General features: G+C 41.3%; 2 protein-coding genes and 1 pseudogene across 3 annotated transcripts in view; 2 read left to right on the top strand and 1 right to left on the bottom strand.

Moving 5' to 3' along the window:
- Window positions 1-27,252, top strand: part of SPIRE1 (spire type actin nucleation factor 1) — a 115,599-nt gene that overhangs the window by 21,397 nt on the left and 66,950 nt on the right. The window lies entirely within an intron of this gene.
- Window positions 4,050-6,963, top strand: LOC139014034 (AP-2 complex subunit alpha-1-like; annotated as a pseudogene).
- PRELID3A (PRELI domain containing 3A) overlaps window positions 25,699-27,252 on the bottom strand; it is a 104,462-nt gene continuing 102,908 nt past the window's right edge. The window contains exon 6 of the mRNA XM_070420699.1: window positions 25,699-25,786. Within this exon, the coding sequence (XP_070276800.1) occupies window positions 25,736-25,786 (51 nt within the window). The 3' untranslated portion in view covers window positions 25,699-25,735. The remainder of the gene's footprint in view (window positions 25,787-27,252) is intronic.

Genomic DNA, 27,252 nt, shown 5'->3' with positions numbered 1-27,252 from the left:
CTCATCCACAGATTCAACCAACTGTGAATCAAAAATAGTTATTTTTCATCTGTGGTTGGCAAACCATGGTTGGGAAATGTAGGTAGGTCTGAAGTTGGGAAAGCAAAAATACTGTTTTAAAAGACATGCACTTTTTTTTTTTTTTTGCTTTAATAGGTAATTTAATTTTTCCCTACACCTTTTTTTTCTTTCATTTTTTGAAGGTATAATTTATATACAGTAAAATTCAACCTCTTGAGTTACAATTGAGTTTTGACAAATACATTAAGTTGTGTTAACTAACCCCACAATCAAGTTCTGTCACCCCTCAAAATTCCCTCCATTTCCCTTGTAATTAGTCCCTCCTCCCCCCAGCCCTTGGCAATCACTGATCCGTATTTTGCCCCTTTTATTTAAACAGTGTATTACTGTCAGATCTCCTCTGGGAGTGGCTCAGACTGATATTTATAAACTCTTGAGTGATTGACCTGTACTTGTGGGTACTTGTCTCCCAAGGAATCAGTCCTGATCCATAGTATAGGGCAGTGATGGTGAACCTATGACACGCGTATCAGAGGTGACACGCGAACTCATTTTTTTGGTTGATTTTTTGTTAAATGGCATTTAAATATATAAAATAAATATCAAAAATATACATCTTTGTTTTACTATGGTTGCAAATATCAAAAAATTTCTATATGTGACACGGCACCAGAGTTAAGTTAGGGTTTTTCAAAATGCTGACACGCTGAGCACAAAAGGTTCGCCATCACTGGTATAGGGGGAGCTTACATCCCCATTTTACAAGTCTTTTCTGCTGCCATTATTTAAATAGTTTTGTGGGTTAAAGTTAAAGAAAATTGCTAAGCACTTAAAAATACTAAAACATTTAGTATCACCACTAAATTCCATTTAGTATTTGAATTTTCAAGTGTTTTAGTTGTGGCCTTTTCACTGTTGTTTTAGTTTTCTAAATTTCATCACATTCCTGTCTTCTATTAACCACCACTAATTATGAAGCACTCAGAGGCCCTTAACCTTTAGCAGGAAAGAAGGTTAAATGAATAACTAAAACAATCCTGCTGTTCCCCTTGGAGGATTAGTTGTATTTTAAGTGGAATAGGTTAAAATATTATATAAGGTTAACTTTTGTCAATACTTTCATCTTGATAGAGCTAGTTTGTAAAAATAATAGCATAGTAGAAATATTTAAGCTTTATTGAGGGAAATTATTAAAAACACTCATGTTTATCCCTGGCCAGTGTTGCTCAGTGGATAGAGCCTTGGCCTGCGCACACAAAGGGTGGTGGGTTCGATTCCTGGCCAAGGGCAAGGTAACTTGGTTGCAGGGTTGTTCCCTGGCCACAGTCAGGGTGCGTTGTGTGCAGGAGGTAACCAATTAATGTGACTCTCTCACATTGATGTTTCTCTCTCTCTCTCTCTCTCTCTCTCTTTCTCTTCCTCTCTCCCTTCTGTCCCTTCCCTCCCTCCCTCTCTCATTAAAAATAAATGGAAAAATTATCCTCAGGTGAGGATTAACAAAAAAAAATTAAAAATAAAAACACTCATGTTCACATTTTGAAAATAAACTTCACATATACTTTATATAAATACTTTGTTTTATTCCCACATGCATCTTTTTTAAAATAAGTTTTTATTTTTCATTTATAGTAGATGTACAATATTATATTAGTTTTAGGTGTACAACCCAGTGATTAGACGCTTATACAACTTATGAAGTGATCACCCTGATAAATCTAGTACCCATCTGACACCATATAGGTTATTATAATATTATTGGCTATGTTCTCTATGCTGTACTTTATATCCCTGTGACTATTCTATAACTACCAGTTTGTACTTCTTTTTCACCTGTCAGTCCCCTTCCAATCTGGCAACTGTCAAAATGTTCTTTGTATCTATGAGTCTGTTTCTGTTTTGCTAATTTATCTTGTTTTTTATTTTAATTTTATTATTTTAAAAAATATATTTTTATTGATTTCAGAGAGGAAGAGAGAGAAAGAAACATCAGTGATGAGAGAGTATTATTGATTGGCTGCCTCCTGCACGCCCCCACACTGGGGATCGAGCCCACAAACTGGGCATGTGCCCTAACTGGGAATCGAACTGTGAATTCCTGGTTCATAGGTAAACACTCAACCACTGAGCCATACTAGCCAGGCTATCTTGTTATTTTAGATCCCACATTTAAGTGAAATCATATGGCATTTGTCTTTCTCTGACTTATTTCACTCAGCACAATACCTTCTAGGTCCATTCATGTTGTTGCAAATGACAAGATTTCATTTTTTTTGTTTGTTAATTTTCTCATTGATTTTTAGAGAAGAGAAAGTGAAGGGAGGAAGGGAGGAGGGGGAGGAGGGAGAGAGAGAGAGAAAGGAACATCAATGTGAGACACATTGATTGGTTGCCTCCCACATGCACCCTGACCATACCTAGGGAACGAACCTGCAATCAAGGTGCCTGCCCTTGACTGGGAATCGAACCTGCAACCCTTTGCTGCATAGGCTGATGCTCTTAACTACTGAGCAATGCCAGCCAGGACTTCATTATTTTTTATGGCTGAGTCATACTACATTGTTTACATGCATTACTTCTTTATCCATTCAAGTATTGATGGACACTTAGATTGTTTTTATATCTTGACTATTATAAATAATGCTACAATGAACATATGAATGATAGATATTTATTTATTACCATTTTATTATTCATACTTTTGATCTTTTTTTTCTTCTTCTTAAAGAAATTTTTATTGACTTTAGAGAGGAAGGGAGAGGGAGAGTTAGATAGAAACATCAATGATGAGAGAGAATCACTATCGGCTGCCTCCTGCACGCCCCTGCTGGTGATCGAGCACGCAACCCGTGCATGTGCCCTTGACCGGAATTGAACTTTAGACCTTCTGGTCCGCAGGCCGACACTCTATCCACTTAGCCAAACCAGCCAGGGCTCTATATTAGTTTTTATGTTTCCTATTTCTTTGTTGACGTTCTCACTGAGATCATTGAGCATCTGTATAACCAGTGTTTTGAACTCTGAATCTGGTAGATTGCTTGTCTCCATTTGTTTTGTTTTTTTTCTGGAGTTTTGTTCTGTTCTTTCATTTGGGACATGTTTCTTTTTGCCTGTCTCGCTGTGTTTGTTTCTGTGTATTAAATAGAGCCCCACATTAATTTTTAAAAAAATATTTTATTGATTTTTTTAACAGAGAGGAAGGGAGAGGGATAGAGAGTTAGAAACATCGATGAGAGAGAAACATCGATCAGCTGCCTCCTGCACACCTCCTACTGGGGATGTGCCCGCAACCAAGGTACATGCCCTTGACCGGAATCGAACCTGGGACCTTTCAGTCCGCAGGCCGACGCTCTATCCACTGAGCCAAACCGGTTAGGGCCCCATATTAATTTTTAAAATATACTTTAGTGCTTACTATGTGCTAAGTATTGTTATAGACATTAATTTAATTCTGGTACACATTTATGAATTGAATGCTATTATTATTCATATTTTAGAAATGGGAGCTAAAGTATAGAGAGGTTAAGTAACTTATCCAAGTACTATAGTCAGTTCATTCAGGTTTCTCTTAATCAGCTTTTATTTATCTTCAATGTAAGGTATCTGCATAATGCTGATCATTAATTTAGCGCCCCATTTGGGACAGTGAAATGCCTGAGTGTCTCTCTCTCTTTTTTTTTTTTAAATATATTTCTTTATTGGTTTCAGAGAAGAAGGGAGAAGGAGAGAGAGATAGAAACATCAATGATGAGAGAGAATCACCGATCAGCTGCCTCCTGCACGCACCCCACTGGAGACTGAGCCTGCAACCCAGGCGTGTGCCCTTGGCCGGAATCGAACCTGGGACCCTTCAGTCCACAGTCTGATGCTCTATCCACTGAGCCAAGCCAGCGAGGGCCTGAGTGTCTCTTTATTGTGTATATGCCTCTTATCTGTGACTATTTAAACTCCTAGCATTATGTAGGCAGGGAATGTGTTTCTGTTAGATGTACACTGGGCAAAGGAGTGAATACAGTCCATGAACTTTCAACCCCAGTGGTTAGTTGAATATAGGGTTCTGTACCATAGTAATTTGAGAAGTAGTTTGATTCTAAATTACTCAGAACTACTTAAGTCCTTTCAGTCCCTGCCTGCCAGCCCCTTCTATGCTGTGCCCTTTCTGGCCAGGCCTGGAGTGACACCACCACCATCATGCCAGCCATGTTCAAAGGTGATGGGATGTGGGAACTTGAAGTATTCATCTCTGACATCTGGAACTTTAAGAGAATCAACCAGGAACTGGCTATCATCTGCTCCAAATTCAAAGATGGCAAAGCCTTGAATAGCTACAGTAAGAAAAAAAAAGTGTGTAAACTGCTCTTCATCTTCCTGCTGGGCCATGACTTTGATTTTGATCACATGGAGGCCATGGACCTGCTTAGCTTTAACGAGTACACAGAGAAGCAGATAGGTTACCTGTTCATCTCATTGCTGGTGAACTCTAACTCCGATCTGATCTGGTTCATTAATAATGCCATCAAGAATGACCTGGCCAGCCACAACCTCATCTTCCCCTGGCATCCTGGTGGCTGGGGACAACATTGACAGCCTGAATCAGAACTCGACCCTGTGCACAATGAGGCTGTACAAGTCCTCGCCCGACCTAGTGTGCACGGGCAAGTGGATGGCCCACATTATGCACCTGCTCAATGACCAGCACCTGGGTGTGCTCACAACTGCTGTCAGCCTCAGCACCTATCTATAAGAAGAACATGGATGACTTCCATACTTGCATCTCTCCGTATGTGTCCCACCTGAGCCAGATTGTCTCCTCAGCCTCCACTGACCTCCAGTACTACACGCAGCTTTTGGTGAAGCTTCTGTGGCTGCTGTAGTGCTACTCCTGCCAGAGGATGTGGATGTGAAAGGGAGGCTGGTCGAGTGTCTGGAGAGAGTGCTCAGCTAGGCCCAGGAGCCACCCAAGTCCAAGAAGGTCTAGCACTCCAATGTCTAGAATGCCATCCTTTTTGAGACCATCAGCTTCATTATCCACTATGACAGTGAACCCAACCTTCTGGTTCAGGCCTGCAATCAGCTGGGGCAGTTCTTACAGCACCGGGAGACCAACCTGTGCTACCTAGCCTGGAGAGCACGTGAATGCTGGCCAGCTCTGAAGTCTCCCACAAGGCAGTCAAGACCTGCATCAACACTGTCATCAATGCCTTCAAGATGGAGTGGGACTGGAAGAGCTTAATGGGGGAAAAAGGAGGACCTATGTAATACTTTCAACAATAAAGATTAAAAGAAAAAAAAGATGCTAATAATATGCTAGTTAAACTAACTCTAAAAAAAAAAAGATGGAGTGGGACGGCAACATGCTACTGGGCACCTGACCTTCTCTACCCATGTGCCAAGCAGATCATGTCGGAGGTGTGGTACCTGGAGACAGCTAACTACGCTATCTGTGAAGAGATCATCCTGCGGGTGGCATCCTGGCCAAGAAATACACAGCAGACTGCAGCTGTTGTGGACACCATCCTCAACCTCATCTGCATCGCAGGTGACAATGAGTGAGGAGATGTGGTACTGCATGCTGCAGGTTATCAACCACGATGGTATTGAAGACTGTGTTTAAGTTGCTCCAGGCCACAGCCTGTCACAAGAACATGGGGAATCTGATGGCTGGGGAGCCCCGCTCCAGCCCCCGGTGCAGTTCTCACTGCTGTATTCCCAGTTCCATCTGTTCAGTGTGGCGATGTGGGCCATGGTGCTGTCCACCTACTTCAAGTTCATCAACCTCTTCCTGGAGACCAACGCCACCATCCAGGGCATGTTGTGGGCCTCCCAGCTATGCAGTGCAGATGTGGAGCTGCAGTAGCATGTGGTTGAATACTTCTTCCTCAGCTCAGTGTCCAGCATGTACATCCTGGTCACAGTGCTAGAGGAGATGCCACCCTTCCCCAAGTGTGAGTAGTTCATCCTGGCCAAGCTGAAACGCAAGAAGGGGCAGGGGACGGCTGGAGGGATCCAACCAGCAATAACATCAGTGGGGGTGTGGAGCCCACCTCCAGCACCTTGTCGATGCCTTCCCCCTCCCACGACCTTTTGGGGCTGTGGGCAGCCCCTGCCACAGCAGTAACCCAGGCTCCCTCCATTGTAGGCAACCTCCTGGTGGATGTCTTGTCTAGTGGCCTAGCCACTGAGCCCAGCCTGGGGCCCACCCCTGAGGAGGCCTTTTTTGGGACCTGAACCTCTGAGGACTTTGACCCACCCATCCCAGAGTTGATGAATTTCTGAATAAGTACGTGTGCAAGAACAATGGGGTCCTGTTTGAGAACCATCTGCTGCAGATTGGAGTCAAGTCAGAGTTCAGGCTGAACTTGGGCCACATGCATCTCTTCTATGGCAACAAGATCTTGGTACAGTTCCAGAACTTCATGCCCACTGTAATCCATTCTGGAGACCCCCAAACTCAGCTGGCTGTGCAGACCAAGCCATGCAGGTAGACGGAGGGGTGCAGATGCTCAACGTCGAGTGACTGTGGGACTTCCTGACACCCCTACTCCTGTCAGTGTGCTTCAGGGGTGGGGGAGCCCCTCAGTCCCTCACCCTGAAGCTCGGTGATCATCAAGTTCTTCCAGCCAACAGCGATGGCAGTCTAGGACTTCCTCCAGCATTGGAAACAGCTGAGCCTCCTCCAACAGGAGGCACAGAAAATCTTCAAAACCAACCACCCCACTGATGCTGATGTCACTCAGGCCAAGTTCCTGAGGTTTGGCTCTGCTCTCCTGGACAACGTGGACTCCAACCCTGAGAACTTCATGTGGCTGAAGTCATTCAGACTCAGCCCTGCCGCTGGGTTGTTTGCTCCAGCTGGAGCCCAGTTCCTAGGCTCAGATGTACCGGCTGACCCTGCGTAAAAGCAAGGAGCCTATCTCTTGTCATGTGTGTGAGCTGCTGGCCTAGCAGTTCTGAGCACTGGACTCTGCCCCCGGGGATGTGGCCAGCACAAAGAAGCCCCTGGGACTGAGAGAGCTTTGTTGGATGGGGCAATGAGAGGACCTGTGCTGGTGATAGGTGTGTAGAGGATGTCTGGGACCTTCCTCTGGTCTTTTGTATTTTTATTTTTGTCCACCTGCTGCTGTTTACATTCTGGGGGGTAAGGGACAACCTGTCCCTTCCTTCTGCTCCCAAGCACTGAGGGGAGAGGGACCAGGGAAGCAGGTGCCTCTTCCCCTCCCACCCTACCCTGTTGTGGCCCCTCCTGCCCCTTCCCTGTCAATGGACTACAGGAAAAAAAAACCCATAGTATTATATAGCAGTTATAGTATTGGATCTGCTCTTTTAGCAAAAGGCTTTGTCTGCTTTTAAACTTTAAGGGTTTATAAGTGGAATTGCATGTACTACATCTGATAAGGGGTTAATTTCCAAAATATATAAAGAACTTATACAACTCAACACCAGGAAGACAAACATTCCAATTTCAAAATGGGCAAAGGACCTGAATAGATACTTCTCCAAAGAGGATATACAGATGGCCAATAGACATAAGAAAAAAAATGCTCAATGTATTAATCATCAGAGAGATGCAAATTAAAACCACAATGAGATATCACCTCACACCTGTCAGAATGGCTACCATCAATAAGTCAACAAACAAGTGCTGATGAGGATGTGGAGAAAAGGGAACCCTAGTGCACTGTTGGGGTGAATGCAGACAGGTTTAGCCATTGTGGAAAACAACAGTATGAATTTTCCTCAAAAAATTAAAAATGGAACTGCCTTTGACCCAGTGATCCCACTTCTGGGAATATATCCTAAGAATCCTGAAATACCAATCAGAAAGAATATATGCACCCCTATGTTCATTGCAACGTCTATAATAATAAAAGCGTAATGTGCTAATTAGACTGGACAGTCGAGTGACCTTCCGGACGTCATTCTGGATGTCCTTCCGGACGAAGCTGCCGTGGCGGGGCAGAGGCAGTTAGGGGCGATCAGGCAGGCAGGCAGAGGGGTTAGGGGCAATCAGGCAGGCAGGCAGAGGTGGTTAAGGGCAATCAGGCAGGCAGGTGAATGGTTAGGGGTGATGAGGCAGGCAGGCAGAGTTTTTAGGGGGCTATCAGGCAGGCAGGTAGGTGAGTGGTTAGGAGCCAGCGGTCCCGGATTGTGAGAGGGATGTCCGACTGCCAGTTTAGGCCTGATCCTGCTGCGTGATCTGGCCTAAACTGGCAGTCGGACATCCCCCGAGGGGTCCCAGATTGCGAGAGGGTGCAGCCCGGGTTGAGGGACCGCCCCCCCCCCCCCCCCCGCACAAATTTCATGCACCGGGCCTCTAGTTATTTACAATTGCCAAAATCTGGAAACAGCCCAAGTGCCCATCAGGAGATGAGTGGATAAAAAAGCTATGGTACATTTACATAATGGAATACTACTTAGGTATAAAAAAAGGAAGTAACTCTTCCCTTTTGTGACATCATGGATGGATGTGGAGATTATTATGCTAAGCAAAATAGGCCAGTCAGATAAAGACAAATACCATATGATCTCACTTATATGTGGAATCTAATGAACAAAATAAACTGACCAACAAAATAGAACCAGAGGCATGGATACATGGAACAGACTGACAAATGTCAGAGGGGAGGGAGTAGGGGGACTGGATGAAAGGAGAAGAGATTAGCCAAAGAACATAAATGCATAGCCCATGGACATAGACATCAGTGCGGTGAAGGCCAGAGGGAGGGCTTGGGTGGAGGTGGGCAAAGGGGGGGAAATGGGGGACATTAGTAAAGTAATAGTGTCAACAATAAAAAAAAAAAAAGGATTGGAAGTTCCATTTACTGCTGGTAATGACAGCATTTTCTCCTTGGTCAACAGGTAAAAGGAACAGGAAGGATGCTCACATTCTGCTTCCTGTCTTTTTGTAAATAAGCCTGAATTTACATGGCCATTCTAATGACATTAACTTATATGGTATGGAAATGGGTTTGTGTGTCCTCAGAGTAAATGTGCCTACCTTTGAGTTGCTGTTTTTTAGTGTCCATATTAGTAGAGGTTGGTAGTGAAACATTATTGATGTGATAAATAGATAATCTCACTTAGATTTCATGTATCATCAGATATAGACTGAGGGCATTATGATAGTTATTTGGCACATTTTAAATTCATTTCTCCCTCCTCTTTGTCTCCCCGTCCTTCTCCCTTCTCTTCTATCTCTCTATCTCAGATAATATTTATTACCAAAAATGGCCTTTCTGTGTTAGTCATAGATGTCTTAAATAGAGGGGACATGGTGTGACCATAGGATACAACATTTTTACAAGTAGTGTTCCTTTGTTACTATATTTGAAGATCAGTAGCAGTTTATAAGTGTATATATTTGGCAAAGGATTTTAGAATAACCAGAATTATCTGGGAGTAAATATTTTATTCTTTATATTTATTGTTTGCATTTTATTGAATTTATTGGGGTGACACTGGTTAAAATTATACAGGTTTCAGGTGCACAGTTCTACAAAACTAATAAATAAGTTTAACAAGGTTGCAGGATACAAAATCTTAATAGAAAAATCAATTATACTTATAAATACTTGCAATGAACAATCCGAAAATGAAATTAGAAAAACAATCCATTTATAATAGCATCAAAATTAATAAAATAGTTAACAATGAACTAAGTAAAAGAGGGGCAAAACTTACACTGAAAACTACAAAACACTGTTGAAAAAATTAAAGAAGATCTAACAAATGGGAAGATATCCTGTGTTGATGAATTGGAATCTCAGTACTAAGATGCTAATACTACCCAAAACCACCTACAGATTCAAGGCAATCCTTGTCAGAATCTCAGCTGGCTTCTTTGCAGAACTGACAAGCTGATTCTAAAATTCACATGAAGATTCAAGGAACCCAGCAGAGCCTAAATAATCTTGAAAACGAAGAACAAAGTTGGAGGACTCACACTTCCAGATTCAAAAGACTGGGCACTGGCCTTAATTTAGTCTATACTTTGGACACAAATATTCCCTCTTTACTTTAGAGGCAACAGTACCGATTTCCTAATTATCTACTATCTCTGTTTCCTTAAAACTGTTATTTATATAAATTTTGGTTTATTAAACTTAGAGTTTTATTAATTTTTTTCTGCATAGTTAATAAAATTAGGTAGTTAATACCAAGGCAGTAAAAAGGAGCAGGACAATTATAATTTGCATTATTTGATACTTTTTTATTAAGATACTAGAAGCCCAGTGTGTGAAATCGTGTGCGCCCCCCCCCCCCCCCCCACCCGCACGCACCCGTCCACCAACGCGCACCTCACCCACCTGCGCTGGTCTTTGGTCGTTACGGCGGCATTAGGGCCCACAGGCCTTTTATAATATAGATTTTCAAATGTATTTTTCTATTACTGTTCTGTAGTTTATACAAGAAAGAAATTTAATAAATTAATAAAAAATGGATCAACAACTAGTATTTGTGAAATGGGCCTGGTGTCTCATGGTATGGGCCAGTAGGGTTGGCCTTTAAATTAATAACGACTGTCAAGTATTGAAGTGGCTGCTGTTGGTTTTAAAGAGGTCATGGTTACCAGATCTGACTTTACCTTGAGAAGGAGAAGAGCAGAAAGCTTTGAGGAAAGGAGTTGGCAAAAGAATTGACGGAGATTGTGAAACCTCCTTAAAATTTCTTTTAAAGAGCTTGTTAAGTTTTCTGTATTAAATTTCTTTGTTCTGGAAGGGACACTGGCCGTTTTAAGAATGGGAGATCTTTGCAACCCATGACAAGCTGTAAAAGGTTGCTAAGGAGATTCCTTTGAGAAGGAGTAGTATGTAAATGATCTGTTTTTGAACTCTGACTTCTAAAGGCAGGAAATGAAAGGAGGGAGGATGCTTTTCTTTCACTTTAATATTTTAGGAAGAAAGCAAAAATCTTCTTTTTTCTTAAACACAGAAATCATCTGTTTTGGACAAGATTAATTTGTGTTGTGTTAACATTGTATTTTAAAATATTTTATTGAGTTATAGGACATTGAGAAACGTGCACAGATCAAGTTATAGCTTGATGAATTTTTACAGAGTTATAATGTTTTTAATGTCATTTAAATACACTCTACTTATTATATGTGTCTTTGTAAAAATATTATAGAGTTTTATTTCAAGTGAAGATCAAAGTGATCATTTCAAAGCATTATGGAGATTTTCATTTAGTTTCTATTTTTGATTGAATGTTGTATTCCCCCACCTTCTTTCCCAGTCTCCTGCTATTAAAACAAAATCAGGGAAAGGATTTCTTCCAGGGAGGAAGGAGCCGTTCTGATTAGAACTGGTTTAGTGCAGTGCTATCCAAGAGAAACCTAATGGGAGTCACATGTCTAATTTACAATTTTCCAGTGGCCACATTAAAAAGTGAAAAGAAACAGGTGAAATAAATGTTATATTTTATTTAACCTAATATGCCTAAAACATTATCATGTCAGCACACATTCAATGTGAAAATTATTACTGAACTACTTTACACATTTTTTCATAGTAAGTCTTTCAAGTCTGGTCTGTATGTTTTACTTCAGCTCCTCTGTTTGGACTAGCCACACTTCAGGTGCTTTGTAGCCACATTTGGTTAAAGGAGCAGGGAGAAGAAGAAATGGAAATGTTTAAGAAATGAGAAATTTGAAAGAGCCTGCAATGATTTTTTAAAAATTATGAAGCTTATTGGGGAGTCAGTAACAGCATGTTGGGTGGGGTGGAGTCTTATGGAATCACCAAGGGAGGGCAAACTGTGAGCCAGTTTGATGGAGACTCAGATATGCTGTCCACCTGCCGGCTCTGTGGGGGGAGGGCTCATCAAATGAACAATGAGCTCGGCCAGCACTTCTTCTGGGAGAAAGTTGCCCCTCACCCCTACTTCTCCCCCTGATGCCTGCCAATTCAGTTCCTTCCCACATGTCTCTGATGCCCTTCAAGCTGCTGCCCCAGTGCTGGAGCTCAGAGGGAGTGAGTCTGGGTAAATCTGACTCCAGCAGCCCCCCATCTCACTCAGGCTCAACCCCCACTGGTTTTTACAGCCAGAAATTATGGGAACTTCTCTTCCTGGCACTGGAACCCTAGGCTGGGGGCCTGTGTGGGGCTGGGACCCCTCACTCCTCAGGGGGGACCTCTGAGGCGGAGACAGCCCTCCCGATTTTTATCCACCACAGGTGCCTGTGGGACCAGCACTTTTGGTTTCTCCACCCCTCCTGCCAGCCTCCATGTGGCTTCTTAGCTGATTCCCTAGTTGTAGGACTTCCATTTATCCAGATTTCAGGCAGTTCTGAATGATGGTTCTGTAGTTTAGTTATAATTTTGATGTGGTTGTGGGAGGAGGCGAGCATGCGTCACATTTATCTATGTTGCCATCTTGACTGGAAGTTCTATAATTTGTTATATTGGGCCCCAGTTTCCTGTCTGTAAACTAAACATGTTACCACCTGGCCCTGAAGTGGTTGTAAGGATTAGAGAGATCAGGTGTGAAAAGTGACTAGAATAGCAAGCAGTTCCTGGGATGGCTGATGCTATTACTTTTGTCATCACCTGAATGTAAAATTTTATTAAGAGGAATTCAGATATCAGAGTATATATTTATATTTTCCTATGCAAATATAGGAGTATAGATTGTAATTAATTTTGGAGAGCAATTGGGCAATACTATATATACTAGAGGCCCGGTGCATGACATTCATGTACTGGGGGAGGGTCCCTCAGCCCAGCCTGCACCCTCTTGCAGTCAGACATCCCTCTTTTTTTTTTTTTTTTAAATTAAATCTTTATTGTTCTGATTACATTTGTTCCTCTTTTTTTCCCATAACTCCCCTTCTCCCAGTTCCCGCCCCACCCTCCGCCGTCACTCCCCACCCACTGTCCTCATCCATAGGTGCACGATTTTTGTCCATTCTCTTCCCGCATCTCCCATTCCCCTTCCCCCCCCCCCCCCAAGAATAGTCAGTCCATTCCCCTTCTATGTCCCTGATTCATTGTAATCACCAGTTCATTCTGTACATCAGATTATTTATTCACTTGATTCTTAGATTCACTTGTTGATAGATGCATGTTTGTTGTTCACAATTTGTATCTTTACCTTTTTCTTCTTCCTCTTCTTAAAGGAAACCTTTCAGCATTTTGTATAATACTGGTTTAGTGGTGATGAAGTCCTTTAGCTTTTCCTTATCTGTGAAGCTCTTTATCTGACCTTCAATTCTGAATGATAGCTTTGCTGGATAAAGTAATCTTGGTTGTAGGTTCTTGGTATTCATCACTTTGAATATTTCTTGCCATTCCCTTCTGGCCTGCAAAGTTTCTGTTGAGAAATCAGCTGACAGTCGTATGGGTATTCCCTTGTAGGTAATTGAGTCTCTTTCTCTTGCTGCTTTTAAGATTCTCTCTTTGTCTTTTGCTCTTGGCATTTTAATGATGATGTGTCTTGGTGTGGTCCTCTTTGGATTCCTTTTGTTTGGGGTTCTCTGCGCTTCTTGGACCTGTAAGTCCATTTCTTTCACCAGGTGGGGGAAGTTTTCTGCCATTATTTCTTCAAATAGATTTTCAATATCTTGCTGTCTCTCATCTTCTGGCACCCCTGTTTTTCTGATATTAGTGCGCTTGAAGCTGTCCCAGAGGCTCCTTACACTATCTTCACACTTTCGGATTCTTTTTTCATTTTGCTTTTCCAGTTGGGTGTTTTTTGTCGAATCTTTGGTTTGATTCTTGTGCTCCTCTGGTCTGCTATTTGGTATAATATTCTTTATTTCAGTCCGTGTATGCTTACTTTCTAATTTCTTTATCGTAGCATCGAGGGTCTCATTAGTTTTCGTGAGGCTCTGCTCAAGTTTATAGCAAGCCCTCAAAATTCCGATTCTTAGCTCCATATCCTCCATTTCTGTCATGTTTTTTTGTCTCCGCATCTTTTATGCTTTCTTGGTGCACCCCCTTGTGGTCTTTGTGCGCAGTCTTGTTCTAGCCAAGCCTTAATTGTTGTAGTTAACACTAGAGGGATTTGACCACCAGGCCGACTGGCTGTAGGAATCAGCTGTGTGGAAAACGTCTGCCTTCTGGGGAGGCGCTAATCCAGCCTTTGCCTGAGGCGATCGGCAAATGGCTCTGCGCAGGGCTTGGGCGGGGCGGGCTCAACAGGGCGGGCGGAGGGAGCAGTTATGGCCGCTCTCAGTCCCGTTCCCAGAGGCTCTGCTTCTCAGAACCCCGGCAGCCGCTGCAAACCTCGGAGAGAAAGCTGCCCTCAGGTTCCAACTGATGCCGGATAATCCCGCTTCTCCCGTTTGAGTCTGGGTCCCTAGAGACTCGCCCGGATCTGGAGCCCAGAGTCTGAGACTCACTCCCGACCGAAAACGACAACCGCGCCCTCAGCCACCAGCCCGCTTTGCGCGCGCACCTCGGTACCTTTGTATTTTCCACACTGCGCCGCCTCTGAGCCTCGGTTTGCTGTTCTCTTTCCTTCTAGTTGTAGAGTCTCTCTCTTCAGCCAGCCTTCCTGTGGTTCTGGGTGATGTCCGTTCCGTCCTTTAGTTGTATTTTTGAAATGGTTGTTTGCAGCAGCGGTCTCCGGTATTTACCTACGCCGCCATCTTGGTCTCTCCAGACATCCCTCTTCCAGTCTGGGACTCTAGCAGTCCGGACGCCTTGGTCCTTACTGCCCACCTGCAGCGGAGGCGGGAGAGGCTCCCGCCACCACTGCTGTGCTCGCCAGCCATGAGCCCAGCTTCTGGCTAGCAGCGCTCTCCCTGTGGGAGTGCACTGACCACCAGGGGGCAGCTCCTGTGTTGAGCATCTGCCCCCTGTTGGTCAGTGTGCATCATAGTGACTGGTTGTTCTGCTATTCGGTAGGTTTGCATATTAGCCTTATATTATATAAGATTATTATATAGGACTAGAGGCCCAGGGCACAAATTCGTGCACGGGTGGGGGCCGGCCAGCCCGTCCCCAATTGGGGCAGATTGGGGCTGGGCCTGTAGGGAGGAGGAGATGGCAGGCGATTGCCGGCGGGCCCCGCCCCCGATTGAGGTTGGGGGCGGATTGGGGGTGGGGCTGGCCATGGGGAGGGGTGGTGGGCCTGCCTGCCTGATCGCCTGTAACCACTCTGCCTGCCGGCCTAATCACCCCTAACCGCCTCTGCCTGCCTGCCTGATTGCCCCTAACCACCCTCCCCTGCTGGCCTGGTTGCCTCTTACTGCCCTCCCCTGCCAGCCTGATCCCCCCTAACTGCCCCTGTGTTGGCCCCTGCCACTGTGGCTTTGTCCAGAAGGACGTTCGGATGGATATCTGGAACATGTCTGGTCTAATTTGCATATTGCCCTTTTACTAGTATCGATATCACACATCTAAGGGCATGGGCTTAATTCATTAACTTTACCTGTAGGACCATTTCCAAAGAAAATAAGAATATGCACACAAATATAGTTAGAAGATATTTATTTGCAGCACTTCTTATAAGAGAGAAAAACTAGAATCTGTCTAAATGTCTAACTGATGTGCAACACTTAGACTCTGCATTATTAAAAGCAAATGAGTAGAATGTAATTGTTTATGTGAAGAGATATGGCCCATTATAGTATAAAACAGGTTATAAAATATGTAGTAAGTACCGAATGATCCAGTTTTTCTAAAAATATATTCAAAGGACAAATATAGTAAACTGTTAACTGATTGCCTCTGGGATTCTATATATGCCAATTTTCTTTTGATTGGTTGTATTTGCTGAGATTTATAATGAATATGTTTTGCTTTTGTAATAAAAATAAAAAAAGAGAGACATCATGGGTTTGTGTCTGGGGGTGGAAGGTCCTGTGAAGTGAAAAACTAAAGATGGAAACATACATTTTGCCTTCTTATAAGTCATGAGTAACTGTAGCAATTTCCTCAATTTTGCTGTCCAAACTCTAGTCCAGTCCCATGACTAAGCCAGGTGACGGGCAGGGGAGGCAGAGCCTTGCGTGTTGCCTTGGGGGCCTGGCTACAAGTCAAGAACTAGAGTTAGTTGGTTCCCATTTCATTCTGTATCTTTAGGGATTTTGATGATTTTCAGCTACAAGGGAAAATCAAAATAGGGCTGAGGTGGAAAGCATCGATCAAAGGCAACACAACAGAAGAAAATGTAAGATATAAGGGAAAGTTAGCAGTTACAGGCCAGTCTAAAAAGATAAACTGCACTGCCATTTCTGCTAAAGCCTTTTCATGAATATTGTGAATTGGCACAATCCAGTTTTGAGAAACAGGACCTTGTGATTGTCACAAGTTATTCAAGCAATTAGAAACCAGGAAATGTACTCTGATGTAAACCAGCTCATGAGTCACTATTAAACAAGTACGGTAAGGAAGCTTTCAGATCTAGTGCTGTTCTTGTATCAGATCACTTCTCAGATAATTGAAATATTTTCCAAAATTTGTTTATTTACCTTGAGTTAAGTTAAAAATGAGTTGCATGTCCTAACAAAATTGTTTTTTATTCCATTGGTTAGCAGATGTAAGAGTAAATCAGATTTTTAATTATGTATATAGTACTAATAAAAGAGAACATTAGCATTTTTAATTGTAAAAGTCAGGTAACCAAGGGGAAAAAATAATTTACTGGTTATAGTAAGGTGAGCCCTCCTGGAAACAAGCTAGACCAGGGGCCTAGCCCTGAGCTATGAAGGCACATAGACACCTTCTCCCATCTCCTCCCTTCTCCTCTCCCTCCATTCCTCCCTTTCTCCTTCTCTTCCTCCTTACCTCTTATTCTTCCTTCCACTCTCTTTCCTTTTTTCCTTCTTTCTACAAAGAAAACACCTGCCCTATGCCAGGCACTTTTCTAGTCACTGGAGGTATAACAATGGACAAAACAGATAAAAACTGCTTGCATGGATTTATATTCTATTAGTTATAGACAATATACAAATAAATTTATATAAAATATTATATTAAGTGCTATGAAGAAAAATAAAGGATGGCAAAAGATAGATTACACTGGAGTAATCTGGCAGAACTACTTCGTGAATATTCATTTTGTGTTCTTACATAACAATGTCGAGAAAGTTATTCACATAAATGTAGCAGCTGTAATAATTACACATTTATTTTGCTCTTAAACGTGAAAGAAGTCTTTCCTATACTATTGGCAGATAAATTTTCACATTTTTTTCTAATATGTTAAAAAAGAAATATCTTTGTCTTTACCTGAAAATTTTGGGATGGTTCAGTATGAAGGACATTATTTTATTGTTTTCTAAGATGATAGCTAATGATTCTTCTACTTGTCTTTGCTGACTTGAAATGGAAAGTTTGTTACCTACTATATTTTTATACTATGGTTAACTTATGGACTTATTTTTGTTATTGTATTAACCTTACTTTAAGTGGCATCTATTTACAAATCCTATATTATAAAACCCTAATATGCAAATCGACTGAACAGCCAAATGATCAGTCGCTATGATGTGCACTGACCACCAGGGGGCAGACGCTCAATGCAGGAGCTGCCCCCTGGTGGTCAGTGCACTCCCACAGGGGGAGCACCACTCAGCCAGAAGCCAGGCTCATAGCTGGCAAGCGCAGTGGCAGTGGCAGGAGCCTCTCCCGCCTCCGTTGCAGGTGGGCGGTAAGGAGCGAGAGGTCCCAGACTGCTAGAGCCCCGGATTGCGAGAGGAATGCCTGACTGCTGGATCGGGCCTAAGCCGGCAGGCGGACATCCCCCAAGGGGTCCCAGACTTTGAGAGGGTGCAGGCCGGGCTGAGGGACCCCCTCGCCCCCGGGTGCACGAATTTTGTGCACCGGGCCTCTAGTAAATTATAATTTATACTAAATAATTGCATTTGAAAAGTTTAGTCTATGACAGTGATGGCGAACCTTTTGAGCTCAGCGTGTCAGCATTTTGAAAAACCCTAACTTAACTCTGGTGCCGTGTCACATATAGAAATGTTTGATATTTGCAACCATAGTAAAACAAAGACTTATATTTTTGATATTTATATATTTAAATGCCATTTAACAAAGAAAAATCAACCAAAAAAATGAATTCTCATGTCACCTCTGACACACGTGTCATAGGTTCACCATCACTGGTCTATGACTTAAACTTTTGCTAAATTGGCAGTTAATTTGACTTGAAGTTTTATTGTTATTTGGAAAACCAAATTATGTAAACAGTGATTTATATTACAAAGATATGTTGGAACTGATAGAGCCTGAAAGCAAGTGGTGATAGAAGTATACTTCTTCTGTATGGCCATTAAAATGTAATTTGAATTTTATGTTCTCTAAAGGACTTTATAGGCAGAATTCAAAATACTGCTTTTAATAAAGAACCAGGCATTTGGGGAGTATTCTTTTTTTTTAAAATCCTCACCCAAGGATATGTTTTTATTGCTTTTAGAGAGAGGGAGGAAGGGGGTGGGGGTGAGAGAGAGAAAAACATTGATGTCAGAGAAAAACATTGATCGATTGCCTCCTGTACATACCCTGATTGGGGATCGAACCTGCAACATATGTATGTGCCCTGACCAGGAATCAAAACCACAACCTTTTTGTGTACAGGATGATGTTCCAACCAGGGCTGGGGAGTATTCTTTTATTTTTATTTACTTATTTTTTTTTTAATTTTAAAAGATGATATAATATCAAATGTTAGAGAAGTATTTCAGAAGTTGATAGAAGATAGTAATAGTATATAAATTAACATGACAAAATTATTTTACCTAAAACATCATTCACAACTATAGAAATGACTGTTGCATAGCTGTCGAAATAGTTTTTTAGATCTTTTGATGGGGAGTATTCTTGAAGGAATTATTGTTTCTAAGATAATTTGAAAGGAATTTTAGGTTTGAGGTATCTTATAATTGTTGTACCATTTCTAATTTAGTTTAAAAAGTAAATGTGTATTTAGGAAGATATAATTATAACAAATGAATATAAGAAAAATATGTTAGGAGCAAATGATATACATATTACTTTGTTTTCTTTTTTTTTTTTTTTTAATATATTTTATTGATTTTTTACAGAGAGGAAGGGAGAGAGATAGAGAGCTAGAAACATCGATGAGAGAGACATCGATCAGCTGCCTCCTGCACATCCCCCACCGGGGATGTGCCCGCAACCCAGGTACATGCCCTTGACCGGAATCGAACCCGGGACCTTTCAGTCCGCAGGCCGACACTCCATCCACTGAGCCAAACCGGTTTCGGCTGTTTTCTTATTTAATGTCATATATTTCAAAAACTTTAAATGTCAAAGATAATATATACCCTTTAGTTTGGTGACTCAAACTAATCTCTAGTGTAAAAATCCAAAGTATGTGAAATCTCTGCCGCCTCTGCACTGCATCGCTGGCTAGTACAGTCCCGGCCGGCTTCTCACCCACATCTCCACTCCAGTGTTGTTCAGTCCCTCACTGGATGTGAGTGGATGGCGGTCAGCTGGGGGCAGGGAAGGGGGCCTACACATGGAGCTATGCAGTCATGTGGTCATCTGTGCCGTTTGAGTCCACTCTTCTTCCTCCAGCCTGCATATTTAATGATGCCCTCTAGAAAGTGGACCAAAGAAATTAGGCAGCCGTTTCAGACAGGTGGGCTGATTTAAAAAAAATTAGAGACCATATTTACTCTGCTTTTTGAATACTCTTAGTGCAAGAAGAAGCTAGGTGTTGAAGTTGTTAGTATTTAATTCTCAGCAAATTATTATGTGCAGTTTCCTTTTCTTCTTCTCAAACATTCCTTAAAGCTGTTGAATTATTGGAGGCCCTAAGATGAAACCATTCATTTAGCAAATGTTCAAAAGTACCAGGCACAGATACAGAGATAACCACACAGTTTCCCCTTAGTTTTGGCACCAATTGGACATAGGAAAGCTGTTCTGGCTCTTACCTGTTTGGGTGAGTCTTCAGGGTCTATCCGTAGGGGTTGAAGCAGTACCAGCTCACCCTCTCTCCCACCACAGATAACTCTTACCTGTGGTGATGCCTGATTCACTGGGATTTCAGACCTGTGAGCTTCTTCAGTTGTCCTTCAGGCTTGCTCCGATACACAGGCCCAGAAAAGGGAATGGCCACATGGGTAGGCTCTCTTCAAGTTGGCAGATGTAAATAAGCCAGGTGATTGAGTAGCAAAAATGAAATGTTGACTAGAAGCTTTGAGGTAAGAAATGATTAAAATGGGGCACTTTGGTTATGTAAAGGAACAAAGGAAGAAAGAAAGGAAGGGATTTGTCAAGAGGTGTTATTGGCCAGAAACAAGTACTGGGGTGGTGAGGATTGTAGCAAGTTTTTGAGTGGGTCACTCATTCTTACAGGTGGAGGAGGAAGCATAGGAGAAGGGGGTTAACAGGGCCGTGAATTACTGCAAATATGGTATCAACATATCTACATTGATCTTTTTAAAGAATATGTAATAAGTTGATATAAAGTAAATGACACGCCTTGCCTGCATGGTTCAGTGGTTGAGTGTCGGTCACAGTTTGATTCCAGTCAGGGCGCATGCTCGGATTACGGTTTGATCCCCAGTAGAGGGTGTGCAGGAGGCAGCCGATCAATGATTCTCTGTCATCATTGATGTTTCTCTCTCTCCCTTTCTCTGAAATCAATAAAAACATATTTTTTAAAAAAAGTAAACGACAAAAGTCAGATCTCCTAACTGTATATTTTGTGAGTTATTTAACACAATCATTTTAAATATTAAAATGTGTGAGCAAAAGCGTTTTTAAATTAAGTCCACTGCCATAGTCATTTACAATATATAGATTTTGATCCACAGATTTCTCCTTCTAATGAAATTTTACAGTGAATATCTGACATGGGTAATAACTCAAATTACAATTACGTGATTTTCACTGTCAGGATATTTTTTATTCCAATTTTAACTTCGTAGGAAAACCCTCCCCCAAAGTTTCTGTATAATAAAGGTTTAAATACTCAACATGGCCAGATTAATATTTATATTTCATTGTTCCTACGGTATTTAAAAGAAAATTGGAAGTAGTATGGTGAAAGAGAAAAATGAAATGTCTGTGAAATGAAAAAAGAAAATAAGTGTAGGAAGTAAGTGTAGCAACTGTTTTAAGAGTTGGTGATAAGTTTTTAAGAAGAAGGCAGAGGGGAAAATCATTGTTTTGGCTTTTGGGGGCAGATGAAATAAGAGCAGTTTCTAGTCTTTTTAAAATATATATATATATATATATATATATTTTATTGATTTCAGAGAAGAAGGGAGAGTGAGAGTGAGATAGAAACATCAATGATGAGAGAGAATCATTGGCTTCCTCCTGCACGCCTCCTACTGGGGATTGAGCCCATAACCTGGGCATGTGCCCTTGACCCAATCGAACCTTGAACTCCTGGTTTATAGGTCAATGTTCAACCACTGAGCAACACCAGCCGGGCCCTAGTCTTCTTTCCTGACTTTTATTTTGCCCTTCATTTCTGTTTTCTTTCACTAAAAGGTGAGTAAAATTGGGCTTCCTCTTTTCTGGATATATGGCTTTACTAGAAAGCTCCCTGTTCATACGTAGTCTGACCCGACTGCATGTCTGCCCTTGACAACCCAGAATGCTAAGGAACAGGAGACGATCTGATAATATATCTCTTGAGTGGGTCATTGTGTAGTTCCTACAATTGGCTCCTTGTAAAGCCGGTTTAGTACTACATCAGCATTGCTTTGTGAGCCCAGTTTGTATAATTGGTGCAGTGTGTTCTCCAAACTCCCTCCCTTTTTTTTGTGGCAAATAGGTCAAGGTGAGTGGGATAAATGGGACTCAATGAAGTGCATGGGGCAGATATTAAAGAGCAGTTTCTATATTGTCAGGAGTGGTATACTCATATTTCTGACACTTCCACAAAAGTCTGTCCTCAGTACTTCCACAGTACTTTGTAATATCGCTAATATTCCCCTCACCCTGTTGTACTTTCTGTTTGCATGTCTGCTACTCTGCTTGACTGTAAGCACTTCCAGGGGAAGGGCTGGTTCTCATTTATCTTTGTATCTGTATTTCGGTGTTTGGTACAAAGCAGATAAAGGTCAGTCGGTTTTAAAACACAGACACAACTCTAGAAGTCTACCATTTCCTCGACCCTGTAATGGGTGAATTACATGTATACTTTTATTTTCATAGTACTTGGCCTTATGGAAAAAGTTCTAACCTAATTTGGATTTTAAAAAAAAATTATATATATTTTATTGATTTTTTTTTTTTTTACAGAGAGGAAGGGAGAGGGATAGAGAGTTAGAAACGTCCATCAGCTGCCTCCTGCACGCCCCCCACTGGGGATGTGCCTGCAACCAAGGCACACGCCCTTGACCAGAATCGAACCTGGGTCCCTTCTGTCCCACGCTCTATCCACTGAGCCAAACTGGTTAGGGCTAATTTGGATTGTTTATACTAACTTTAATAATAGGAGGAAAGGTTAGAAAATAAGTATAAGCAAAAAAGAAAAGCCACCTGTAACCCTCTTTCCCCAGCAGTAATTTAGCATTTTGTGATTTTTATCTTTTTTCCTATGTACATGTAAATATTTTTCATAAGTGTATCACATGAACATAAGGGTTTATAATCTAATCTAATTTTCAGTGTAGTCATAGATGCTCAATAGATACTTGTTTTAATGAATATTTTTCATGTTTTCAAATATGTTATAAAATTTTTATGGTTACATAATATTCTATTATGTGGATATACTATAATTTACTTAACCAATCATTTATTGCTCAATGTTTAGGCTGTTTATTCATTTAAAGGAATGTTTGATTATGCACACTGCTCTGGTTTCATTCCTTTCCCCTCCCACTCTTTACTTTAGTCAGATTGATCCACTTTTAAGGCTTTGAAAGCCTCATCTTTTACATCCAGATATTTGCAATGCTGTTCCTTCTGCTCATAACACACTTCCCACGTTGCCTAGTTAATGTCCTATGTTTAGCCATTTCTTCTTCTTGGAAGTTTTCCCAGACTGGATTAGTTGTCCCTCCAATGTGCTTCAAAGGTGGCATTTTGTACTTACTCCTAGAAGCACTCAGTCTGCTGTATTTTAATTGCATGCTTTCTAGACTATAACCACCTTCAGGAAAGGAGCTATGCCTTATTTCCTGTTGCATTTCCCAGCCCTTAAGTGCAGTGCCAGGTATATAGCAGGAACTTAGTAAATATATTTTTCAATGAATGAATGCATGAAAGATCCCCAGTTTCCAATGTGTATCATTAAGTGGTGATCTTTAACAATCTCATATTTTTTATTTATCAGATGAGTATATCTTTTATTTATAAAGTGCTTTATACTAGTAGTATAGAAAATATTTTCAAAACTATTATGTCATTGTTAAACTTTGACTAATTTTTAGTATTATGCATTATAAAATGAATTGATATGTTTAAATTCTTAATATATTAGTCTTTATTGGTATTTATATGATAATGTTAGTAATTCTCATATCTTAACTTTTCTAAGTTGAGAATTTATTTTTCAAGCAACTAGACTATATTTTAACCCAGGGATCCTCAAACCGAAAACATTTATCCGGCCCGCCGGGTGTTTTTTGCCGCTGCTGTGTGCGTAGGAATTTGTTCATAGTTGTTTTTTTTAAACTATAGTCCGGCCCTCCAATGGTCTGAGGGACAGTGAACTGGCCCCCTGTTTAAGTTGGAGGACCCCTGTTTTAACCCTATCTTAAGTTATGATTAACTATTAACTCTGATGATTGTTTTGTAATTATGGTTTAAATAGATTCAAAACTATAGTATAAAGTTAAAGGCCATTATTATTATTATTTTGTAGCTAGTGATTCATAATAATCAGGCTTTGATCAGGTAACAAGAAGAATAGTCATATAGCAGATACTTGATTGGACAGGGGAGAACCTAATAGTAACTTCAAAAATAAAAGCACTTGATTAGGCTCAGAAGATAGAATTGAATTCTTCACAGCTCTCTATATTGTCATTAAGTGACAATTATCCTTTCTTTTCCTTCTTTGTTCATTTACAGCAGTGATTCCCACTTGGACATGCTCACCTTTGGGGGTGAAGGGGTTGTGTCTGAGTCTCCTGAGGAGCTTTTTCAGCCCCTTGAACTCTCTCCCTATATTGGCGATTATATCGCCATCTGTGATGAATGATGATCAGGTGTCTGAAGATAGAAACAGGCTGGGAACCACTCCCTTGCAAGATAACCAACTGGAACTCCTCCATCAGAAAAAGCCGTAGTGTTAGAGTAGAAGGGGCGCTGGATACTGCAGTCTGCCACTGATTGATTAGTTGTGTGAATTTCGGCAGGTCATTTAATCTCTTCACCTTCAGCTTCCTTTCTGTAAAACAAAAGGATTGGATTAGATGATCTGTAAACTCACTTTTAGAAATGATCTGATTTTTCTGATGAACAAATATACAAAAATAATCTTACTCCTATATGTGAACGAAAAATGGGATTATTCCTTTGTGTAAAATGTGATGACACTGGTTTAACAGATTATCAGTATTACACATTTAAAGAGCTCTTCAAATGAATCTTTAGTAAGTAATTTCAAATTGCTGACAATTCTTCATTATCTCAGAAAAAGAACATTCCTGGTGAATTCTTTTATCTGTACTCAAGCTCTTGAATCTAGGACAGTGATCTCATCTGGCCTGATTGTCTTAAATATCATCTCTGTGCTGACGACTTGATACCTGAAAACTGCATTGCTCCTCTGAAATTGCTGGCCAGTTTACCAGTCCTCTGAGATATCTAATGGGCATCTCAAACTTAATCTGCCTGAAGGGAATTCCTGATTTCCCTCCAAACCTGCTATTCTTTAAGTCTTCCATATTTGATCACGACAGAAACTTTGGAGTTTCTTTGGTTACTAATAATTAACCATCCATCTATTGGCAAATGCTTTACTTTCCGAATATAACGGAACACTGCCCACTTCTCACCAGCACTCCTTCCTACTGCCCTATTCCACTAGAGTCTATTTTCGGTCAAGAACCAGAAGCATTCATTTTTAGTCATAAATTGTGTCATTGTCAATCCTCTACTCATAACCTTCAGTGGCTCCCCGTTTCCCTTAGCATAAAAGTCAAACAATTAGTCAGTGAGGTTTTGTATTACCTGGCCCTCCATTACTTCTCATTTCATACTTTTTCTCTTACTCACTTTTCTTCAGACACACTGGTCACCTTGCTATTGACAGAACAGTCCTGGCACACTCCCTCCTCAGGGTCTTTGCACTGACTCTTCTGCCTGAAACTATCTCCCCAGATAGTCACAGAGCTGCTCTCTCACCTCCTTCCAGTTGCTTCTATGTTAACTATTTGGTGTAAGGTCTAAACGGACTTTTCTATTGAAAATTGCATGCTGCTGAAACCAGTTTGGCTCAGTGGATGGAGCGTCGGCCTGCGGACTGAGGGGTCCCGGGTTTGATTCCGGTCAAGTGCATGTACCTGGGTTGCGGGCACATCCCCAGTGGAAGATGTGCAGGAGGCAGCTGATCGATGTTTCTCTCTCATCGATGTTTCTAACTCTCTATCTCTCTCCCTTACTCTCTGTAAAAAATCAATAAAATATATTTTAAAAAAAAGAAAGAAAATTGCATGCTACCACCACCACCACCCCGCACTTTACACTGTATTTTCCTCCACAGCATGTAGCACCATCCAACAATACTGTAATTTATTTGATAATCTTGCTTATTGTCTCTCTTCTAAAATGTCACCTTCGGAGGGCAGGGATTTGTTTCGGTTCGCTTCACTGCTGTATCACTGGCTTTGTGACATTTGGCAAATAATCTGCACAATCTCTTTTCTCATCTGTAAAAATAAAGGGGATAATAAATGGTTATATGTTGTTTACAGATATAATTTTGGCTAAGTACTCCCTAGTGAGTTTATATTAAGGCTGAAGAAGTCATGAGTTGCATAACCCATTTCACAAACGACAAGCAGTAACACATGCCTATAGGAGGGCGGGACTCAAGAAAGGGTGGCCCTTTGGCCTGTCTGGCCGGGAAGCAGCAGCACTCCTGCCCGCCTGTGCTGAGAATGGCTTCCTCTGGGAATCCTCATGCTTTCTTTCCTCACTGCTACTTTTCACGGCTGGTTCTGAAGACCTGCACAGCACTGATGCTGCTGTTCTCTCTGCTCGGAGCTCAAAGGGTTAGAGGGGGTGCATGGGGCCCAGACCACTTTTGCAATGTACTTTCCATTTAAGGAACAGTTTATAAATTTTTTTATTGAAAAAAATTAATTTCTAACTTTCAGACTTCATCAAAGGGAACTCTGGAACATAACCCATTCAGAAGTTATGAGATATGCCTTTTAAAATGGCATTTCAGTTGCCACATAGGAAAAATGTTACTAAAAGAGGCGAGATTAAAATATCCTCAGAGCTCAACTAGTCCTGAAAGTATATTTATTATGTACTTAAGCCTTTAAAGATTGCAAATCTCTGTTACTTATTAATACAAATTTGCTTTATGAAGATAAAATGTCCATGAGGACAATGGAAAAGTACATATTTTGATAACCTAATATCATAGTGACATTAAAGTACTCTCTGTGTAGCAAAACATAATTTAATCCTTAAAAATACTAGTCCCTGCTTCCCTGTTTTGACAGATAAAAGTGAATGTTGAGGTGGTGGCTATGACTGGAGTAGAACCAGAAGGAACTGGCAGTTGGTTATTAGCGGCTGTCCTTGCCCTGACTCTTCTCAGGTTGTACTTTCTTGTTTGTTTTTTCAGTTTAGCACAGAAGCCTTTTGCTTCAGAAATTATGAGGTGAACTGCTCAGAATGAGCTAGTTTTACATAAGAGCAATTTCAGCACCTGGGGCTGAGAGAAACATTCTATGTACTGTGGAAATTTTTGTGCCTTTTCTGTCCTGTGTGTCTGTTTGAAGAAAGGTTGTAGAAAGAGTAGGCCTGCCTTCTCTACTGAAACCCCAGAGGGGCAAGTTGCCATTGGACCTCCTCCCTCAGTACCCCGGTAGTGTGGTCTGTGGTCACGAGTGTCTTCCTTTTTCACTTTCTGCTCCTGGCTTTAGCTCTGTTGCCTTTGCCTGTGTGACTAGACCTGTGCATTGGTTAAGTTCATGGGCTTTGAAGCAGACCTGGTTTGAGTTCTGGCTCCATTGTTTACTTAATCATTTTCTTTTTTTAAAATATATTTTATTGATTTTTTACAGAGAGGAAGGGAGAGGGATAGAGAGTTAGAAACATCGATGAGAGAGAAACACCGATCAGCTGCCTCCTGCGTACTCCCCACTGGGGATGTGCC

Source organism: Myotis yumanensis, unplaced genomic scaffold (genome assembly GCF_028538775.1).
Source record: "Myotis yumanensis isolate MYYU_CA2020_CCGP unplaced genomic scaffold, mMyoYum1.0.hap1 SCAF_7, whole genome shotgun sequence".
NCBI lineage: Eukaryota > Metazoa > Chordata > Mammalia > Chiroptera > Vespertilionidae > Myotis > Myotis yumanensis.
The sequence above is the reverse complement of the archived record's forward strand: the minus strand, read 5'-3'. Positions and strand labels throughout refer to the sequence as shown.